This window comes from Callithrix jacchus, chromosome 8 (assembly GCF_049354715.1).
Source record: "Callithrix jacchus isolate 240 chromosome 8, calJac240_pri, whole genome shotgun sequence".
NCBI classification, from domain to species: Eukaryota; Metazoa; Chordata; class Mammalia; order Primates; family Cebidae; genus Callithrix; species Callithrix jacchus.
Window position 1 is genome coordinate 41,318,028 of NC_133509.1, and position 24,109 is coordinate 41,342,136.

Sequence of the window (24,109 nt, forward strand, 5' to 3'; positions counted from 1 at the left end):
GAAGAACTGACAGTCAACAACTTCTGCAGGATTGAAAAGAAGACGTTGCTGGTGCCCACTGAGACCATAGTCTGCCTGCTTACAGCTCCTTTGATTTTTGATTCATCTACCAAACCAAGAAACACCTAAATTATAAATCTGAAACTTTCTAGTACCTACAATATAGCATACAAAACCATTCACAACCTGGCCCCACCCCAGCTTTAAGCCCTTTCTGTCATAAAATTTACTCTAATTACACCCCTAAAGTAGCCCATATGATATTGTGTTATAGTTTATTAGGTATCTCCCATCTAGCCCTTTGTAGGGCTGTACCTCAATGTGTTTGCCTAGGGGAAGTTTAACCAGTGTATGCCTCTTCATATCTTCCAAGATAATCACACTTGAAAGGAGTTTCAGCTGTTAGCATCTTTGACAGACCCCTCTGAACGTCAGCAGTAAAATGAAACATTTTGAAATTAAGTTTTAAGGATGATCAGAAAAGAGAAGTAAGATATAGAGCCTCTGGTTCCTCCAAACTTCATAAGCAGGTGTGTCCAGGACAGTCACTACCATTGCACTAAAGCAAAGGTCACACCCTATTGTACTCTTTGTGTCTTATTCCTTTTTGTATACATGATAACTTGTGTAGTGCCCATTACTTACTAGGTGAAATTTAGATTAAATAATTCCTTTCCTTCTCTCTTCTTCCGCCACCCCTAAAAATACACACATACAGAATTTTTCAAGCTAAAGCTATCTCTCTGTGACAGTAAGCAAGTGAAAACCTCAGATTCCTATGGGAACCTAGGGAAAATTGAGTAAGACAGGCTTGGTGGGTACTGAGATGACTTGGAGAATGCACACTCACCCAAAAATGTTATCTCACTAGCTGCTATCAGCTCCAGCCTACTGTTGCTGCATGAAAACAGCAATTTAGTGTGGCTTCTCTTCCTATCTATCATGAGAAGTCAGAAATACAGAATATTTTATGAAATATTCTGGTTTTCATACGTTGAAGTTCAGTGGATTTTTTGTTGTTGTTTGTTTTGTTTTATTTGTTCTGTATAAAGCACTGTGTTAGCCAAACAGAATGTACTTGTAGGGGACTAGTTTGAACCTTTGCTCCAGAGCTCCAAGACTGGGCAATCTCTAGAAATCACTACTGTGCATCTAAGCTTGAAAAGATCCATTGTTCTTCCAAAGGACTAGGATGGTATTAGGACGCACCCAGGCTGTTCATGGGCGTGCCATCTGTCCGTATGCAAGAAGCTTGGTCAGTACTTGACTCACAAAATTATGACTTTCATTTTAATCAGCAAGGAAGAACTTCTGCACTGTAAAAGCTTATTAAGGGAGTTTGACTGCAAATTGAATGTGGTCCAGCACCTCTCCAAAGCTCATTTAAGATATTTGATATTTTAGAGAAGAAGCCTAAATGGGCCTGGTAACTCTCCTTTTACCTGCACTATTCCAAATTCTATCACTGAAGCCTCAGACCATCAGAAAATAATGTCTTGGGCCACATTATCTCAGTCAATCAAAGACAAGACTTCTGAGATGTGACTCAATACTGTGTCATTTGATCTTACAGAAGGCTCATATTTTAAAAAACTCATGTTTAAGAGTATAGTTTGAACCTTTTAGAAAACTGGCTGGAGACACATTCTACCATATGTCTTAGCACAGCATTATATTAGATATATAAAGCATTGTAATAAATTCCAGGAAAAATAGTTCCAGGAAAGAATGTTTATCCTCACAGATGCATCTATATATGATGCCTTAATGAGAAACAATTCCTTTTTCTTAGTTGCCGGGACAAACTTAAAAAGCTACATAGAGGAGAAAAATCTGAGGTTTGTTTCAGAATGTTTGAAGTCCTTACTATCCTTCCCGATTATTTGTTTATTAAAGTTAACATTGGCTTTAGGTTTTAGATAACTAGGAATAACCCAATTATAATAGTTTGTTTTTATTCTAGTGATATGATTCTGGGTAATCAAAATTTTTAAAATGTGTTTGCTCCATTTTCTATAATATTGTTTTGCTTTGTTACAAGTACAATTTTTAAAAATAAAGAGAATTCTATCTATATCATAGATTTTGATGAGTATCTGCCTTCAAAATGTCTTCACCATCACCTATACCAGGACTTTAAATTTTAATTTTGGAAGTACATTATTTGTATTTTACATGCATATTGCAATTCTAGAATTCCCTGCCATCTATTTGTTTATCAAATGTTTATCAAGTGTGTCCTGGGTACCCGGCACTGACCAAGGCACTGGAGAGACAATAGTGAGCAAGTTAGACATATCCCCTTCCCTTCAGGAGCTCACGGTCTCATTGCAACAGAAAAGAAACCAGGCAGTGAAAACACGGGTGGTCAGTGGTGTGACAGAAGTACAGGGTAGGCCGGTTAACATACACTAGGCAACAGTGAGGGCTTTCCAGAGGTTGCCCAAGACATGAAGATGTAGGGCAATAGTGGGAAAGGGCAGGAGGCTGCAGACTCCACGGGGCTGCCCTTCTCACTGCTGTGCCCTCTGGGCCTTGCTCAGTGCTTGGCTCATGGAAGGTACTGAAAATGTTTAAAATAAATAAATGAGTAATGGGACAGCATATGCAGAGGTGGAGAACTAAGGGAGGTAATTGGTCCTTTGGAGGATCCGAAAAGGGTTTTGTTTGGCTGAGCTGTAGACTTAAAGGTAGGTAGAAAGGGGCAAAATAAGACTAGAGAGATGTACAAAGCCCAGTTGTAAATGAACTTCGTGAATCATCTAAATAATCTACTTTTTATCCTAAGAGAAAAGGGAAGCCATATGTGCTTAAATAAAGAAAACTTAGAAGAAAACAAAAACAGAAACAAAACACCTGGATTCCCTTGGTAACTTGATAAAGACAGAATGTCAACTAGTCTCAAGGTGACATTGCTGAGAGCAAAAATGATCCCTCATTGATAAAATGCATCTGGACTAGGAGAGACCATAAATGAACCATAAAAACCCGATTTCATAGCTTTGGGCTTCCCTGTGAGCAGGAAGAGATTGTTGCAATAGATAAAAGACTGTTAGCAAGATGACTTCCATAGCTGAACTGCTGGACTGTTGTGTGGACTCCCATTGAGGAAGGCCTGCTGCTGTGGTGAGCTATGGTTCCTGATCTCTGTCCTTTAGAGTAGACAAGTGCCAGGTGTGGTATATGGTCACCTTGTAAACTGCATGTTTAGGTGAGCCTAAGAAGAACCCCTGACAGGCATGACGTCATTGAAGGGTTTTAAGTAGAGAGTAAATACAAATAGACTTTTACAGTATTTCTTTAGCTATTGAAGGCAATTGACCCTAGGACAGGTTACTGAAATAATACATTAACCAGAATTATATAGTCTTGCTGGAATAAAATGGAAACTGACAAAGAAGGGAGGAAAAAGCATCCTCCTTTTAAGTTTTACCTAAACCTAGAGGCTGTAAGTCCATCAAGTGGGACTTACAGGAATGCAAACTGCTTTCCCTATCTTTTGGTGTGTGGTTCATCTGCCACTTAATTAAGAAAACAGTCTGTACTGGCAAATAAGAACCGCTAGAGGGAAAGAGTGAAATACTAAATAAGGACCACCAAGCCATTTTCAGAACTCAGCAAATATTGAAAAGAGTCAGGTGTGAAATACTATCTCAGCCCTTAACTAGCTCTGTGACTTTAAACAAGTCATCAGCCTTCTCTGAGCCTTAGGTTTCTTGGCAGAAAGAACAAAGGGCTCAGACTCCATGACCTTCAAATGATCCTGACTCAAAGACTATTTGAGTCCTGTAATCTGAGTACCACTCATATGCCAAGTACTATGCTAAGCTCTAACAACCCTCCTGCCCCCATCAAAAAAAAAAAAAAAAAAAAAAAAGTTCAAAATCAGGTAATGAAATGCCTGCGATAGAAAGATCAAGGGCTGGGGCCAACAGCTGAAGTAAGTCTTTAGTCCAAGGTGGAAGTAAGAACTTAGTTATTTCTCTACACCCAAATGTCAGCCTGTTTAACATCATAATCATATCTATCACTAAAACTTTATCATGTGCTTTAGACCCCTCATGTGCCTGGTACTACTGTAGGCTCTGCTAAGTATCAGAAATTACCTATAACATAGCTGCCCACATGTCTGGAGTATTTACTGCAACAATTGCCCACCATAAACTCTCAGTGACTGCAGCTGATTGACAGAATTAAGAGATATAATGAATATTTTAGGGTTCTCATATGCTTCAACTACCTTTAAGTAAGACATAAAAATCTTGCATAATTTAAGCCTAAAATCTAAAACAAAATAATGCAAAGTGAAAATAATCATTTCATTTTAAACAGCTTGTCTTCAAGAAAATTAAGCACTTTCATATTTTCAGGGGTCATTAAAATATATTAAGAATGCAGGAGAAAACGTCTGTTTTTACAAAAAGTTTTGAAGTCGGAAATTTTAGTGAGAAGAATTGTGTGTACTTCTAGGAAATCTCATCATGATCTCAGTGTAATAGCCATTTACAAAAGAGCCCTGAACTGAGTCCATGCCAGGGAGCATTATTGGAAAGTGGCCCACTCCAGCTACTTCCTGGAATTCCTTTTCGTGCTTCAGCAGCTAGCTTGGCATGCACTGGGCACCAAACAGAGACACAGCATCTGACAAAGCAGGGGAAACATAAGGGTCCATTCTAGGATGATACAGTTTGTGATTCGTGACTTGAGCCTTGAAAAAGGCGGAAGATAGTAGCTCACGTTATCCAAATCATGAGGTAAGCCCTAAAAAGAAGTACAACTAAAAGCTGCCCTGAAAAAAATAAAATTGAGGTAATTATGGCAAGTATTTATTCCACTGCCACAATTCTATAGTGGGAGCTCAGGGATGTACAGAAAAACTGATACAGCCTCTGTTCTCATGAGCCTGACCAGCACTTTCCAACCTGCATTCCATGGCATTGCAGCATTTCTCAGAGGGAATTCCATAATTGCCAGATTCAAATTTTCTTTTTAAAAGAAAGTTCTAATTATTTGTTTTAAGCAATTGTTTAGCTACTGTTAAACAGCTGTGATTTAAAATGCAAATTTTGTATCTTAAGTTTAATAAATTTGGAAACCATGAACGTATTGACATATGCTCTCAAACAACAGTTGTTGTGCAGATTCAAGATTAATCTCTGTGCTTATATTTATGAATGTATCATTGATTAGAGAGTTTGTGTGTGTGTGTGTTTAATGTTAGTACTTAACAATATTGCTCATGTAAAAAAAAGTCCATGAGCAAGTGCTCCTTTCACTACAATGTAACCAAAGCAATATACCAAAATGAAGTAGATCTTGAGACCGGAAGTTTATATGACTGTCATCCATGTATCTTAATTTCAAATCTCACAAAAAATATCCTTGATCTCAGTGTTTAACTTTGTACTATGTAAATTATTGGATAATTAAACAAGTAAGATAGAGTTTTATCTATTTTGCCAGTTGTTTAATTTTTACAAAAGGTTCAGATGCTTATGAAAGTTTTAAAACACCAATGGATTCTTTCATAAAAAAAGATATCTAGTCATTGGTAAAAATTAGAAGGCTTTGTGCTTTACATAGAAGGAGGTTGGAAATTATTAATGAACCTTAGCTTTAATTTTCTGATATTTGACAAAACAAAAATATTTTCAATTATTGTTGTATAGACGATCCCATATGAAGATGAAAAAATCCTAACTGACTTCACAGAGCAGAAATTATTTTGTAGTAACTTTCTGCTATTTAAGCAAACAACGTATTTGGAGACAGCACAGCTTTTACCTCTGGCAAAAAGAAATGGAAAATTTTGGAGTTTGTGGTCTAAAATTGTACTTTGTATTAGAAAAATTCCATAAAGATTTACTTGACTTTTTCCCTGTCTAGATTTGAGAAAAGGAATTAATAATTTTGAATTACTGCTTCACATTAAAATAATAGATTAAAACATTTAAAATTTATAATTATAGCTTGTGAATTTGAGAAGGCAAGGATTGGGCAAGGAGAGGACAGGGAAAGTGAGACTATATTCAATGCAACTCGGAAGGGAAACCTGCCAATTGTAATATATAAAATGACTTATGATGCCGTCACCTTCTTCATACAGTTGTTATAACTGGAGCATCTAAGTGCTTTGTACCATTAGTCACTACTGTATCACAGTTTCATACATTTGGTAGTACCTTTTATACTTGTGATTTATGCCTACAGAATAACTAGGAAAACCATATATGTTTTACATACCGATTCCAGAAAGAGACAGAACTCGGCTAAGTAAAGTTATTTTTAAAATCCAGTTCTGTAATGGTGTTACAGGACACGTGGTTTTCCAGGAAAACCTACTCCTCAAGTTCCGCTTTCCCCGCATGGACTTCTTCCAGGGCTGCACTGCTTTCTTAAGCTATATCGTGGTGGAATCTTATCCTTTATAATGTTTTGGAGAAAGCTGAGGGTGGCGCCTGCACAATTTGATTTGGTGTAAAAATACACACCAAATCTGATTTCTGTTACATTAAGGCATTCTCTGACAAAATATACAGAGCAAGGAATGAAGTGAATTGTGTTTTAGAAAAATCGTATGAGCTTGTTTCCCCGAATACCTGACCACTAATTTAAAAAAATGAATCAAAAACCCACTTTAATTGAATATTTAATAGATGATTTAACAGTCAAGTTAAGATACATTTTAACTGCTAAATATAAAAATGATTTGTGTTTGCTTACTGGAAATATTTGTAATATAAGCCAACATATATAATAAACTAATATTTAAAGCAAATTTACCACGAAGAAATGAAATGACTATTTTCAATTTATAAACATCGTACATCAAACTATATTTTTGACTAATAGTTGGCTTTTATAATATGAATATCATAACAGCAGATTGCCATTAACAGTAGAAATAGTTTAACTCATTTTTAAAATGGGCAATATATTTTACTTTAAAATGAACCATTGCAAATATAAAAATGGTAATATTGTCCTATGGAAAGGCCCAAATGTGGCAAGAGTAACATATATCATTTTTTATAAATAAATGAGTTTACTGTCTTGTAAATTCCATCCTCTACATGATGCCCCATAAAATGGGGTGATTTACAGAAAAGAACATGGAATTGGCAAATGGAATGGAGCATTTAATCCAGTCTAGTGCCATTCTCCAATAAGATACATCATCATAGTAAAGATATGCAAGTGTACTATACCCTAGCATTCCTCTCAATAAAGTGGGACAAGAATTACTTCATTTCATATATGAAGAAAAAAATAAAGACTGCTAAATTTTTTTAGAAAAGTAACATGCTGTATAAGTAGAAACGGCATGCTAATCATTTGAAACTAACCATCTAATTTTGTTTTAGTATCTGAAAATAATGGGAAAATAGATATTCCAGGGTCCTGAAATTGCTGTTTCTTAATAGTACTTCTTGAATAAACTTTAGTTAATTTGGAAAGCTTGAAATATGAGGTCCCTAAGGAAATTCTAAAAACTCCTTTGCATTCCTGCACATTAAACATAATCACATTATGATGTCTGATGTTACAACACCTGGAGATTCCCAGCCACAGGGTAAAAAGGTCTATTCAAACAATCTTTTTTTCTTCTAGCATTATAGGAATTCCAGACATAGGACAATAAATATGTTACCGATACCCACAGGTGAGCAGGCAATTCTGTCCTGTGTTGCAGGTACTTTGTCATTAATTTCTGTTTCACCGTACAGCATATGTTATATAAAAAATAAATGATGCTGCCACACTGCAGCAGTTGAAAGAAACATAAGTCAATGGCATAAGGGAAGTAGGTGATGTTACAACTCTAAATTAAGGAGATGGCTTAAAGAGATGGATCGTGAAGTATAACCTTTGAAATTATTCATTGAACATCAATATAAACACATGGAAAAGCACACTTCAAAGTTACCTTGCTTTGCTAAAATTCTATTCATTAAATCAAAAAGTTTTTAAATGATAACAATAGATAATATATCCTATCCCTGGAAAATATGTGAGAGAAAACACCTAATAATCTGGTCTTACTTAATGTTTCAGTTAAGGATGTTTGTAGAGAAGGAGGTTAATAATGTCTACATAATGACACACAATAAAAAGGAAAGGGAAAAATTGACAATGAAACACAACCTTGTCAAATAATAAATGATTACAGATGAATCAGAGGAGATGAAAAATCAGATGAAATATTAATTTACACAAATTAGAAAAATTTTAAAACTGATTCAAAGATGGGTAATTGAGATAATGACCAAACATTAAGAAAGAGAAATAACCTGAAATTGGCATGAAGAACCACAGCAACTCAGAAGGTGCTAATAATGAGATCTGAGCTTTGATGATCTTAATGGCCATTTGGTGGTGTTTGGTCTAAAAGCCAGGAGACAAACTTTTCCTTCACTACATAATGTGAACAAAATTTCTTACTCCTTGTGGGACATGGAGTATTAATGGTCCATCTAAATAAGCTACATTTATGAAGGCAGACAAAAAAAATTGTAAGGTAATTTTAAAAATTAAGAAAAATAAATACTGTTCTCCAAATAAAACATTAAACAGAAAGATACTCTGACAACATTTGGACACAAGATTTCTTTGCACCTTCTGCTTTTATCACATTCTTCTTGGCACTGAAAGTGTCTTGCTTCTCTTAAAGTAACTTTTAATGGCTCTCTCTCTTTCAGAAGAAAGCTCCACAGCAGGATCCTTTCATTGCAGATGTCTCACCTTCTGGACCCAGCTTGGAGTATCCCCATTCTCATGTCCTGTCCTCACCAAAATCATCCCGTCTCCTGACCATGGCATACTGGCCTGCATCACTATCTGTCCTCATGTTATTCCCTTTGCCTCAAATGCCCTTCTTGCATCAAGCCCTTTCCAACTGTTGTCGCTTGGGTCCTAACAGAAGCAGATGTTAGATGAAATTAGAAATGCAAAAGGTTTATTGGGAAGTAACATCTGTGAAAGAAAAAGCACAAAAGCAGGATTGCATAAATCGTGAACTTTAATATCTCGCTCACCTCTCCTAAAAATCATTTCTCTTCCTCTAAAAGTGCCTACATCCCCCACTTCCCTCACTCCTGTTAATAAGGGTATTTAAACTTTTAAATATCATTGGATATATTAGTCCATTTTCACACTGCTATAAAGAAATACCAGAGACTGGGTAATTTATGAAGGAAAGAGATTTAATTGACTCAGTTCTGCAAGGCTGGGAAGGCCTCAGGAAACTTAAAATCATGGAGGAAGGTGAAGGGGAAGCAGGCACCTTCTTCACAAGGTGGCAGGAGAGAGAAGTGCAAGCAGGGGAAATGCCAGATGCTTATAAAACCATCAGATCTCATGAGAGCTCCCTCACCATCCTGAGAACAGCACAGGGGAAACTGCCCGCATGATCCTATCACCTCCCTCACTTGATACGTGGGGATTACAATTCGAGATGAGATTTCGGTGGGGACACAGAGCCAAACCATATAATTGGACGATTGAGTACTCACTTTCCTGTGATGCCCCCATGCATATGATAAATTGACAGCCCCTTTCTCCTGTTAATTTGTCATCTATTTCAGCAGACTCACTTATCATATATAGCTCCAGAGGTTAGAGAGAAGTTTCTCTTACCCATTCACTCTCTATCAGCCTAACAGAAACTCTAAAGCAAAGGATGCCTGTGAAAAGAGGTCAAAGAGGTCAACGTGGGCCAGAAATGGTGAGACCCTTGTATCACCATCTTGCTTAGCCATTGTCCCAAGAAGAGTGTGACCTCTGCTCCAATGCTGGGACTGATGTTGAAGGCACTAACAACAACAGTTGGAAGCTGTCGGATAGCCACATTCCTCACATCTGGGAAAGGAGTCCTCTCTTAAAGAAATATTTTAGCAGTACATCTCTTCATGTTTGCTGCACAATTTTTCTCTAACACACAAGTGAATGTCTATTTCTATATGAAGCCTCTAAAAATCATTCCCAGGCAGTTGTGGCTCTCAATGGCTTTACAGCAATGTGAATGTTAATATCTCATACTAACTACACTGTGTCCTCACTGTATTTACAGCTTTTTCTCTGCCATTTGGAAGGTCGAAACCACATCACATTCTTCTCAGATTTCTAGTACATAGCTTGGAAAACAGAGCACCTAATAAAATATATTTAAAAGAGGCAGAGTGAGTCGATGGATGGACTTACCAGCTGGATAACAGGCCAGACTAGTTATTCTCTATTCTGGTCCAGAGGTACTAAGGGACATACCCCATGCATGTAAAAGTGAAAGGGTATTAGGACGTTCTCGAAAACTAATGTCAATGCACTTTAAATACTGATGGACTATTGGACTTTAAGGATAACGTGTATCAAAAATTAGCATGTTGTAAAGCCAAGTTTTGAAGTTATGTTCCCAATCTTAAATCTAATCACACCATAAATAGATTACATGAAATTATCTGTGTATCCCTTTCTATCCATTATCCTCACTTCCACTTTTCTCTTTCAGTTCACAGATTGGGAACCAGTCCATCTAATATTAAAATTCTAAGTTGTACTGTGTTTATTCTATAGTGTAAAATAATTTAAGTTGTAAATTTTAGAGTTTTCTTTGATGAGCTTTTTAGGCAGGGCTTAGTAGTTACTAAGTAACATATATTCTTCATTTAATCAGCCAACAGCATTTACTTTCTGCTAGGCCCAAAGCTAAGCTGTGAGGACATAAAGATGAAAGTGAATGAACAGGATAATAAGCCCTTTTCCTAATGGTAGAGACAGAATGGCAGATGATTTACTACATGGACTGGGCAGTGCTATGATACCTAAAGGGTATACAAGGGAAAAACCAAACATGGGAGCGAGAGAAAAGGAACTTCTTGAATTAGTGTGAGTTACTCTTTTGGTTTTATCTCCCTCTGCACTTTTAAAGGGGAGCAGGACAGAAACAAAGACCTTAAGAATGTCTAGAATCCCTTTCTCTAAGGCTGTTCTTGGTAGGGTTGGTACTGCCCCCTAGAGGAAGGCTTTGGAAACTGCCGAAGTGAGGGACTGGGTTTCTCAGTGATTGTGGAGACACTTATTGGCATTTAGTGGACAGACACCAGAGATGCCAGATGGCCTGAAATGCTTAGGAACGCCCTTCACAGTGAATAATTGTCCTGCTTGGTTTTCAAATATTCCACTGGATATTCATGAAAAGAAAAGCTTTGTGTGCAATTTCCCAAGTCCGGAACATAACTTTGCTTTACATATAACCACTGAGGAATCTTTCAAGGCTTTAAATATACCTTGAATTTTCTAAAAAGGCCACAACCCTGTATATTAAGGAACAGTCATATTTAGCTACTACTGTCCAGAATTTTGCCAAGAAAATCCACTTTGGATACCCACATCGCTGATAGCACCACCACACACACACGGACATCTGTATCAATAGCAGTGGTCTTATATACACCACAGCATGTTATATAACAGCATGTTACTATATCTTTTAGTGTAGTCATGCCCAGAATTTTGCACATAATACTTTACTAAAAGTTGCTTACTGTTCATTTTTTTTTCCTTTAAATGGTATATAAATGATATACATACGTAGGTTATATTGCTTCTGAATTTTAAGATTATCAAGGGAGCATTACAGAATACTGGCTAGTATTGAGAGCACTGAGATCCACTACAATTACATTTTTTTAAATTTCAAGACTGACCTCATTCTAATGAGAAGAAACATATGGTGCTGGAATTTTATAGAGACCATGTTCTTATGCATATTCAGCTACCAAGGAGCACTTTTACATTGTCCCTAGATTGGCACAGCTGCCCGACTGGAGGACAGATATTCTGCACAGATATACATGAAGGTCCCATGCCCATCTATAGCAGGTAAAAGAAAGAACTAACAAGTCTTCTTTGAACTGTCTTCATTTCTTGTAGCTTATTCTCAGGGGGTTGAAAATGAAGTACTCTGCCTTGGTTTTTGCCTTCAAATACCTGTCAGCATTAATTTTTCCTGGTGGTTCTCTAGACAGATAAATTGCTCTTGAACAAAGTAGATAAATTTGAAGCAGTGCCCCTGGATTAATACTTTAGAAGAAAACCATCATCCTTATAATCACCATTTCCATTCTCTTTCTAGTACAGACTATTAACATATTATTTAGCATTTCTTTCATTTTGCGTTGGACCAGAGTTCTCTGATAGATATCTGTCATTGTCATTTATTACACATCCACTCACTCAGGCAACAAACATTTAATGAGCACCCATGATGCACCATGTGGTTCATTTGCTGCTAGGAGCATAAGATAAATAAGTGCCAACTTTTGCCCTCAAGGAGTTCAGAGAGTTGAGAAAGAAAGGCAAATAAACAAGCAATTAAAGTGCCAGGTAATATACCATATTTCAGAAGATTGTACAAAGAATGTAGAAAATAATATAAATGAAAATATAAGCACCTAACATTGAACCTGAGACATAGGTAAGTGCTTAATAAGAAATGTTTTGATGTTATTCAAATTGTTCCAAGGCTGAAAATTGGGCAGGTAAATTGAAGAGTTAAAATGGAAGGATAAGGCTCCAGCTAGCAAGATGATTGACATTCTGATGGGAATAGGATATTCCAAGGTCACTGGGACAGATGGATAATTTGTCCTTTATCTACCATTTCTCTAGCAATTGCTACATACTAGACACTGTGCTATCTGCTGAGAATACAAAGCTCTCTAAATCACTCGTTTTTCTCTAAAGGAATTTAGTTACTCTATTTACCAAAATTGTTTTTAGAACTATGAATACACATCTATATGGGCTGGCAGAATTGCATTTGATGGAGGAACTAATGTCACACACATTCCCAGGCTCAGAAGTAGAAGGGGTCATTAATGGAGGCTGACCCAAGCCAGCCGGGTTGCTAAGAGGGCTCTGTGTCAGCAGCATGAAGGCTGCTGCTTACAGGAGTCAGGAATGAGCCAGAAGTCCATAGGGAGGTGATGAGTCAGAACACAATATGTAAATCCAAGTACTGAGGAAACAGTGCTTGAGGTGGTGGCTCCTTAGAAACTTCTGTGGAGAAACTGTAACTGAATAAGGAGTGGGAGGAGTTTCAGGCAAGGCTTAGGCCTCTAAAAATATCAAATTGAAATCAGATCATGGCAAAGTGAGCAAAGAAGAGTGAAATAATTATCACTAACAGAATCTGCTGGAGGGTCACAAACTAGATTTATTCATGTGTATATTTTTAATTTTTTTTGTGAGCTTCCTGTGTGTCCATCACATGTTCCTAGGATGGAGACTGTCAGATAATGCAAATTTTGGTGTGTATTCAAGACTATGTCTGGATGCTAACGAACAGCAATTGACTGGTTTTTCTTCTCTACTCCTCTTACTAATTAGGAATTGGCTGAATCTTCAGTACAGACTATCTCACTTTCCATCCATTCATCCATCCTCTCAATAAACACTTATCATCAGCTTCTAGGTAAGGGACCATTTTAGGTGATGGGAGGAAAAAAGATAAATAGACTTAATCCCTGTCCTTGAAGGGTCAGTGTCGGGAGGCCAGTCTCAGCTTCAGAGAACAATAGTGCAAAACACATTGATTTCTGCGACAGAATCTAGATCACTTTTTCTTTGTCAATAATTTAAATGGGTATGCAGACAATAATCAATGAAGTGGTGCCTGCACGACTGTTACCAAAGAAATATTTACCTCAATTCCTCAATCCAACCATCTCTGGGCAGAGCCAGGCTGGCATTCTGACTGCACATGAGGAAAAAAGATGATGAAATACTCTAGTTTTTCATATGCCAAGATGAAAATCATCAATCTCAGTCTCTGTGAAAGATGAAACTACTCTTAGAAAAGAGCAGTGAACTCTTATCAGTCTTTTTAAGGTGATGCAATCTTTAAGGTGATACAGAGAGGGCAGAAACAGTAAAGAAGTTTAGAAGAATTTATATGGGCAAAAGGGAAATGATGAAATTTCTCTCTCAATTTTATAAGGAGCTAAAAATAGGACAGGATGTACATTAAACCCAAATGACTACAATGCTTTTGAAAGTAGGTAATGTATTCTAGCTGCTAAATTATTTATTTGCTTATCATATACAAATTTGTCTTTGTCTAACATATGAATACCTTGATATTTAAATAAGATTGTCTAGATAATTAAAATTAATCTATAACAGTGAAGTTTTAAATTGCTTCCCCTTTTACTCCTACACCCCCAACCCTTATACCTTTCAACTCATATGTATATGCCAAATCTTGTACATTTTTTAGCATTTGCCAGTTGGCATTTTCAGTTTCCAAAAGGAAAGTTTACATTTTTAATTGCTAAAACCTATATTTTTATTAATTCATATTCCAAATAAAATTCTTTAATATTAATTACATCTTTATTGAAATAACTTATAATGCTACAGCCCAGCTTTGTAGAGATCACATATTCAATATCTATTGATAAATTTCTTCTAGAGAATCTTTTTGTTGTTGTTATACCAAGAGGTTTTGCCGTCTTGTAATCCTCAACTGGGTTAATACATTTTTCTGCAACTGTCATAAAGAAGGTACTTGATAAATATTTGGTGAATTAAGAAATTCAAAAGGAGAATTGTAGGTAATTGGGAGGTAATGTAATACAGTGATGAAGAACCCTGATTTCGAAGCCAGCCTGGGTTTGATTCCTGGCTCTGCCACTGTTGGAAATAAGTCACTGGACAAGTTACTTCTTTATGTCTGTTTACTCACAAATAAGGGGGATATAACAATATTACCTGTTCCTATGGGATGGCTGCCTGGATTAAATAAATACTAGGTCATATCAGTGTTAACTATTTCTGTGTTAATTATTGTTATTGTTACTCCAGAAGGCTAAGGGTTAGGAAAAGAAGGCATTTGCACGATGAGATTAAAAGAGAACACAAGTGTTTTAAAGAGAAGAAATTAAAGATACATGGGTTTCTCTCTAACATCCAGGTTTCTCATTCATGCATTTCTTAGTCAGATGATCTTGAGAGGAAGAAAAGAACACAAGTGGTTTCAGTGGTCTTGGTAAACAGTCACCTTTCCCCACCCCGACTTTTTGCTTGGCTAAATCCCGATCATCCTTCAGCTCTCACTTTCGGCAACTTTTCTTGGAAGAAGGTTGCTTGAGCCCCAAAGACTGTGTTAGATGCCTCTTTGATGTGCTTCCCTAGTCTCTGCTCTGGCATCTGACACACTTTAATGGTTAACTTGATTCTAGTTTGTATCCTCGGCTAAAGAGTTTCAGTTTGTTCTTGGTGGTATGCTCAGCTCTTGGGTCAGTGCAAAGAAGCAGAGAGGAAGTGGCATAAAAGAAGTGATATGCAAAGATTTATTGGAAGTTTTGGAGATAGGCACTGTACAAAACAGAATATCAAATCACCAACCCCCATAACCAAAAGTCAGTCATATCTGCTTAATTATAGCTTCCTAGCTTTATCCATCCACAAGTTTTAAGTGAAATACTTTCCTGTAGAAAATAACAAAGAGGAGCTCCTAAATATGTATTAACAATATATGTATGTTTGTTTATAAATGCTTATACATGCTATTAGCATACCAACAGTATGTCCATTATATACCCAAAATAGAAATTCCAAAATGAGGAAATTAACAGACATACACACATATATACATACAACACACACACGCACAGATGTAAACCTTCTGATGTAGCATAAGTTTGATAATGCCATTTACGTCTTGTTTTCTCAAGCTTGCATTATTCCTATTATTTTTAAACATAGCTTCTTGACAGGGAACTGTTAAGCCTCTTGTCTATTTCCTAGTGATTAGTTTAGTTAAAACTACAAAATAAAATCTGTAGGTCACCTAAGCAGGTACACTTGAAACTGAACACCCCAAGGATGCCTTTTGTGGAGTGGACCTTCTTCTCTGGCTTCAGCACTCCTGGAATACCGTATGTGACAATACACCACCCAACATAGGGGCCAAGTCAGGACACCACAGTCAGTCATGCGTCACTGTGTTTTGCCCTTAAACCATGGGCAATGTGATCCCATTACAATTTGTTCCACTAACGTGCTTAAAAAATTTCCCATACCTCGAGTTAGAGACCAGACTGACCAACATGTAGAAACTCCATCTCTACTAAAAATACAAAATTAGCCAGATGTGGTGGCATGTGCCTATAATCCCAGCTACTTGAGAGGCTGAGGCAGGAGAATCACTTGAATCCAGGAGGTGGAGGTTGTAGTGAGTCAAGATCACACCACTGCACTCCAGCCCGAGCAACAAGAACAACTCTGTCTTAAAAACAAAAAGATTTTCCATACCTCACTACCACATTCAAGGCCTTCTGTGATGTGTCCTTCATTACTTCTTTGCTCTTTGATCACATGTACCACACAGACCTTTCCTAAATGACTTCTGTGGCCATAAAGAAGAACTCACTTAGGCCTGGAGATCTCAGAGTAAATGAAAGAAGACACACTTACTAGAAATAATGGCAGTGAGGGAAGAGTTTCCCTGCAGGGTAGTCACAAAGCCTTTCCACAATTAGATATCCTTCTGGAAAACTCAGCAAGCCAAGAAAGCCTGCCCTGGGCCTGTACTGCTGCAGGGCAGGATCACAAAAATGTTTCTATTGAATGGATTTTTATTTTCTTGATATACAATAAATGCATGGTTTTATGTAAACAAAAAACACATTTTTATTATTTAATTTTCTAGGTAAGTCTTTGAAAATGATGCATGCAATAAAAATTATTTGCAATACCCATATTTGATGCATCAGTTTCACAACGACACAGTTTAGCATGAAATTTAAATTCAGCCAATAATTTCAAGGTGACAGTTTTATCTACAAAGTCTCCATTTCTAGTTCAACCAATTTATTTAATGGAACAATTTAGAGCACTTATTTAACAACAGATCCAAATAACATTCAAAAGAAAGTAAAGGGAAATAACTTTCAAATGCAATTTAGTAATAGAAACTATTGCTGTTTTTAAAGTAATGAATCTAAACCTAAAATGTAAGTGTTAATTGTATGTGTTCTTATTAAAGAGATTCAAGGAAGATAGCAATGTAATCATAAAAATGTAAACTTAGATGAAATCCACCACTTTCCTATAAAACACAGATACACAAATATTAAGACCTCAAATGAAATACAGGCTGTGAAGTTAAGAGGTAAAAACACTAAAAAATAAGACAAAATTATAAATGTTAAATATACATTATGCTTTAACTCTCACTTCATTGGATTTCCATTGCTTTCTAGACACATCCCTGCAATAAGTTCTAGACACCTGGTGATTTTCTTTATTATGAGGTGGCAATAATTAAATACTCTGCATTTCTTTTGGTAAGGGAAAGCATGATTTATGAGAAAAGAATAAAAATATAAGAAAAACACATAATAAATTATTCAATGTTTAGATCAATCTGATTTCAGGCAAATTTCTTCCATGCTGCAAGTATGAAAAATGTAGATAACAGCACAGTATTTAAGATAATATCTGGGTTTGATTTCCTGTTCTTAGCAATTTTGTGACTGTAGGCAAGACACATAGCCTCTCTTAAGTCTTAGTTTATTCATTTTGAAAAGGGAGTAGTAATAGGAAGTATGTCTCTAAGAGTAAGATGTATACCACTGGTGGCATTTAAGGTAGCTGGAGTGGCAAGATGGGCAGATTGCTGGAGCTCAGGAGTTTGAGAAGCCTGGGTAACATGGTAAAACCCCATTACAAAAAATACAAAAATTAGCCAGGAGTGGTGGTATCTGTTTGCATTCCCAGCTACTCAGGAGGCAGGTGGGAGGATCACCTGAGCTGGGAAGGCTGAGGCTGCAGTGAGCCAAGATCATGCCACTGCACCCCAGCCTTGGTGACAGAATGAGGCACAGTCTAAAAGAAAAAAAATGATAGCTGCTGTGGTGATGAACTTATTTTTAAAATTTTATTTCAACACTATTTTAATATGCATGTTATAAAATAGATAATTAGTATGTAAACTAAAAAAAATTAATTTTTCAGGATAAACCAAGCAAGCATCATGGGACTCTCTCTTTCTCAGAGTATAGTTCTTTTCAGTTGTACTTTGAAATTTCACTTCAATGAACATGAACATTTTAAAAATGGTAAAGTCCTTTATACAAAGAAGTAAATGTCAGAAGAATGTTCTTAGGGTTCATGTGGATTGTGTCAGAATTAAAGGAAATGATGAGCTAAATTTTATAAGGTACTTAGCACAGCACTGGAATATATTAAAAACTCAATAACTATTATTTTTCCTTGTGACTTGTTATTGCCATATTACTGTAATCCTAATAAATCAAGTATACTCTGTTTAGCATAAAAGAAGTTTGAACATCTATACATAGCAAAACAATCATCTTTTCATTTCCAAAGGATTTATAAATAATATGTGCCACTAAGAAAAACGAAAAAGGATAAAAAGAAATTAAGAAACTTGGGGAGGGACAGGAGCTCACAGACGACAAATAAGCAAAGAGTTGATAAAATTAAATAACATATACAATTTGCCTTAAGAATATTTTGCGAAAGGACATATGTTGCAATGATTAGGCTAAGTAAATCTGCCTATGAAATTTGAGGAATTACCACACCCATTGAATAGCACCTATATCATCATATTACATATTGTCTCAGGACCTTAGAAATAATGAAAACAGTTTTCTCCTTCTGTTTTCTAAAAAATTCTATCAACCAGCCTGGGCAACATGGTGTATCCCATCTGTATTAAAAATAAAATTAAAAAAAAAACAAAACTAGCTTAGCATGGTGATGCTTGCCTGTAGTTCCAGCTACTCAAGAAGCTGATGCAGGAAAATCACTTGAGCCCAAGAGGTGGAAGTTGCAGTGAGCTATGATTATGCCACAGCACTCCAGACTGGGTGACAGAGCCTGCCTCAAAAAAAAAAAAAAAAAAAAGTTAAAAAAAAAATCCTACCAAGTAAGGCAGGACATATCACTGTAATGAATTCTGAAAACATTTCCTATAGTTTTACTAAGATCTTGTGAATAGTTTTTTTTAAACGTTTTCTCACAAAGGTCAATAATTATATTAAATATGAAACTATTTAGTTCCCTCTTCAATGTATTTTATGTCTCCCACTTAATTGCAATTGTAGTTAATGTTTTCCTGCAGCTGATATTTCCAAAAATAACATATGCCCAGCATTATGTGAATGTGTTGTTGTTCTTTTAAAGTATTCTGAATTTTATCCACCAACATATAAAGTAGCTGTAATATTTTGGTGTTCTGATTCTTATTACAAATTTTCTTTTACCATAGGCAAAGAAAGAACCATTCAATAATCAAAAGAGAGTAAATACCACACTTTAATCAAAATATCTTTAGTCATAATAAGACTAAATTCAATAGTATCAACAGTTCTTTCTCTAAACGTGCAGTCTGGCCATGTTGTCCAGGCTGAACTCAAATTCCTGGGCTCAAACCATCCTCCCAACTCAGCCTCCCATGTAACTGGAACTGCAGGCACCTAGCTAGTATGCTTATACCTAAGAATATACTGGGGCAGAATTGGGTGCAATCTGGTGAAACCTCAAATATGAGTAAGCCAAGTGACAGAAAATTCATCTAAAGTTTCATTTTGATAGCTGACCAACAGTTTCTTACCCAGAAAATGGGACTCTGTGTCAATGAAGAAGGTAGGCTCTTAAGATTCAGGAGAAAATTCAGAAATGACATCTACTGAGTTAATACACGATGAACATATAACATTAGCTGTCTTACGAGAGCTGGAAGAAACTTATCCATGACACTATGGGCGGCTCGCCATATGTATCAAAAATGCAACTGTAGTCACTCGAAATTAATTAAAAGGCAATTTTTCTACTTCTTGCTTAAAATATGTAATACAACTATAATTGTGTGATGTGATGAAACAGGAGCTCCTTCACAGAGGCAAATTTACCGGGTCTAATTAAAGCTAATTTTGGAAAACAAACATGCAAATGACTTAAAATAACCATCTAGCTTTATCAAATTATTCAATTTAGCATCATCACTAACTGTTCTGGCACTAAAACATATTCTCCCTGTTTTGATCTCTTGCCTTCACTAACTATACCTTTTTATCTCTCTCTACGTGACACTGTCCAATTAGTAATCTCATAAAAACAATGAGAAGAAATCATTAAGTATTGCCACGAATAATGCCTGTTTTAAAATTTAGCATTTTGTATATACTAACATTGCTCACAGTCCTGAATAATGAAAAGAAACCCCTTTGCGAGAGTGGTAGTACTTGACAGTTTAACTGCCTGTAATATGTAAATTTATAACATGTTTTCCTGACATTTAATCACGTCATAACTTAATGTATTCATCAAAAGCTTACTGATAAAGTTGAAAATTAAAGTTGTCCTTTTTTTTTTTTTTAGTTTTTATTTCATTTTTTAAGTGACAGCTAACTGTACGATAAAAATCAGAGAGCATTTTACAACATAAATTTAGACTCACTTGCCCTAAAATGTAAACATTATCATTAGGAAGTGACAGTGATGAAGTTTGTTATAAAATCAAATGACCCAAGTGTAAAAACAGTTTAATTTTTTATGATACTTATTATGCCCAGAAAAGAAAAATTGTTGCATGACTTTCATCAAGGTACAAAGTAAAAACAAATTTACCCATTATGATTAGGGTATTCCTATAATATAGATCCTCTTAAGCCATTGCTGTTAATTCTGCTTTCACTTTTAATTGCTTAACTTCAAAACATCATTGTAAATAATACAAGCTGTTCTTCTAGCAAGTATTTATGATTATAGTAGGATTTATAAGTTCTTTAAACACTTGACAATTGTAAGATGAAATTGATAGCAAAATAGGTCAGAAACAGGGTACTTGGCTTGGCTCTTGCAGAAATGATATACTGTGAACTGACATTTTCAACGCTGCTCAAGTTATGATGGTGTTACTTCTGCATAAACCTATCCTATGATCTTTTCAACTTACAGTGGGTTTATCTGGACATCCCGTCGTAAGTCAAGGAGTCTAGTGAATGTCTACCACGTTTGCACCCTGATATAATTGAAAATCGTTAAGTTGCATCACCGTAAGTTGGAGGTTGTCTCTAGTAGTTACGTTCTGTTGAAAGAGCACACCAATAAAGTTTGTACTTACTTTGCAGAGGCAAAGTGTTTCTAATACACTGTAACTCCAGTTCCTCTGTCCATTCCAACCTTGGAAGCATCTGCTTCATTTCACAGTTACCATTCTCTGCCCCGGACACTGGTTGACTATTGACTGGTATCTTTCCCAAACTCTTCATGTGGTGTTGAACTTCTGCCAAGAGAACAGCCTGTATTGCTTCAGTTACCTGTAAGATATTTTTTCAACGAATTATTTTTAGTATTATTACAAATGCTTGGGAATGTTGCAAAAAATCCAAAGCCTGGAATTTAAATTTGAGCAGGTTTCCATAAATGGTAACTTTCCATTCTTCTGGAATTAGCATCCCCAACAACTGAAATGTGGGGAGCAACAATTGGTACCCAGACTCTCACATTGTTTTTTGTTTTTTTTTTTTTTTTGCAATGCATGAGATTCTAGAAGGATACTTAGGAGGCATCTTTAAAGTCCATAATGCTAACCATTACACTATGAGACAAAAAGGAGTTTTCAATTATTTTTCCTATTTTCATTTGTACCAGAAGATAAAGAAAATTCATTTGAATTTATTCTATTGCTCTTAGACAAGGTTAGATCCTCAAGCTCCATCTAGCTCCAAAGCATTATTTAACTAAAAACACTGCCTTTAAACTATGTTTAATACAGAAAATTAAAGAAATTACATTAATAATAAATCTTACTAAATTGTGTGTATGCCTATGTGGTTTTATATAGATTAAAGTATTGCAAGTCATGTCTTCCACTTGCTGTGTATGCCCAGTCAAAGACCTGTGGTTGGAAGGAGGGGGAAAGGAACACTTGCCATAGGACACCTAACCAAATTCTTCATTTTTAAAATGAAGAATCTGGGGGATGACACCTCCAGGTTACACACACTTGGTGGTCAGACCTTGTGATTTCTGATTCTGTGTTTTTTGAAGTCCATGTCCACTCAAGATTCTATATTCTCTGCTCTCAGTGCAAAGCTAGGGACAGTTTCCTAGACCTCTTCCGATAAAAGATGAGGTAAGGTCTAGCAGGTAGGTAGAGCCCAAGGAAGGCCAGGAGCTGAATTAGGGAGAGAAAAGAAAGGACACTGCTGATAAAGACAAACAGGGGACATCTTCCCATTACCCTTCTCTGGCCAACAGTTAAGCCTTTCATATAGCTACATCCCAGTGCCTTTCATCTAGCCACATTCCAGTGCCACATCATATATATTTCCCCTCAGAAGTCTGTCCTCTGTCAGACTGACCCATGTTCCACAATTGCCACTGCCTCCGTCCATTACTCCCAGTCTATGCATAAGCATGTCTAGACCTAGGGATATGGGACCATACTGAGAGTGGTGACCTAGAGATGCTTTGGCCAAAAACTGAACATATATTTATGTAAACATTTATTCAGTCTCTTTTGTATGTCATGGTAGCATATGAGACCTTCAGGTTCCAGGGACATGCAGGGAGCTTATTATGATGGGAGATATTTGCTAGGGCAGAGAAGCTGGCCTCTGACTTTTAAACAGAGAAAGCTTCCTGAGAATACTGGAGCAGCTTCCTGATTGCTGATTATCCCTCTGTCCTTGTCCAGCCTAAACTCATATGCTTGATTAAGGAGTGAAGAAGGCTTATGAATTATAGACTATCACTGTTGTATACCATGCATACTAACCTGTAGTACTGTCTAATCCAATATAAGTAAATGGTGCTTACTCATGAATATCATGTAATGAGATATTTAACATCAGAGTATCAGTTATATGCCATTAATCTAAGATATACTTAGCATATCATGATGCTGGCGAATAATGCCTAGTTATATCTACCATATGAGACAAACCTAGTTGACACGGTGAAACCCCATCTGTACAAAAAATGCAAAAATTAGCCAGGCTCAGTGGTGTGTACCTGTAGTCCCACCTACACAGGAGGCTGATAGAGGAGGATTGCTTGAACCCAGGAGGCAGAGGTTACAGTGAGCCTAGATCGCACCACTGCACTCCAGCCTTAGTGACAGAGCTGGTACATATGTGTGTGTGTGTGTGTGTGTGTGTGCGCGCATGTGTGTATACATATATATGTGTGCGTATACATATATATGTGTGTGAAAGTGTATATATGTATACACATATATGTATATACCAGTTTTGATACATAGATATGTGATGAAACATATGATAATCTCTTAATTATTATATATGTGTCTCCTAACATACACTGCTATATATATATATATATATCGTGATATTGGTAAAACATGCTGATTTATGTATATCACAATGATGTGATATACTGTATTATTTATTCATTATGAACAATTTTGTAGCACTGAACTAATTTCATTGTAACTTTGTCATACATGTTATTTGATAGCACTGGTTCCATGACATGGCTGATGTGGTAGAAAGAACTCAGGCTTATAAATGAAAAGGTTTGCATTTCCAATTCAACTATGACAGTTACTACAAATCCAACCTTTGACAAGTCATGAACTTCTCTGACTCTTCATATTCTAAGTCTGTGATACTGAGAAATGAGGATAAGAGCTTTCAATAACAGAATACTGCATGGAAACTGCTCTTTCTATACTTATAAATTAAGTATAGCAGGACATCCTAAGACCTACAAGGTGTCCAGACTGTGTCATATCCCTTAGAATGGGTAGTTTGCCTTCACTGGGCTTATGGCTGTCCTCTCATCCTGGGATGCTTATCACCCCAGAGACATGCCCACAGTTGTGATCTAAAATGTCATGCCTCCCACTGAGTGTAATATCCTATACAACTTGGACAATAATTCTTTCTTAAAAATATATAGGAATTTATGTAATTTCACTTAACATTTCTAATTATTTGATTTACATGTCATGACTTCACTTTAACTGTTTTTTTAACATAGTTGTCACCAAAAATGCATATTATAAGAATAATAATATGAATGTCATAAAAAACAAGAGGAACAGAAA

General features: G+C 36.2%; 1 protein-coding gene across 1 annotated transcript in view; it reads right to left on the reverse strand.

Annotated features, from left to right (window-relative positions):
* WDR72 (WD repeat domain 72) overlaps positions 1-24,109 on the reverse strand; it is a 210,639-nt gene that overhangs the window by 57,684 nt on the left and 128,846 nt on the right. Inside the window, exon 18 of the mRNA XM_009005469.5 lies at positions 21,158-21,353. Coding sequence (XP_009003717.4) covers positions 21,158-21,353 — 196 coding nt within the window. The remainder of the gene's footprint in view (positions 1-21,157; positions 21,354-24,109) is intronic.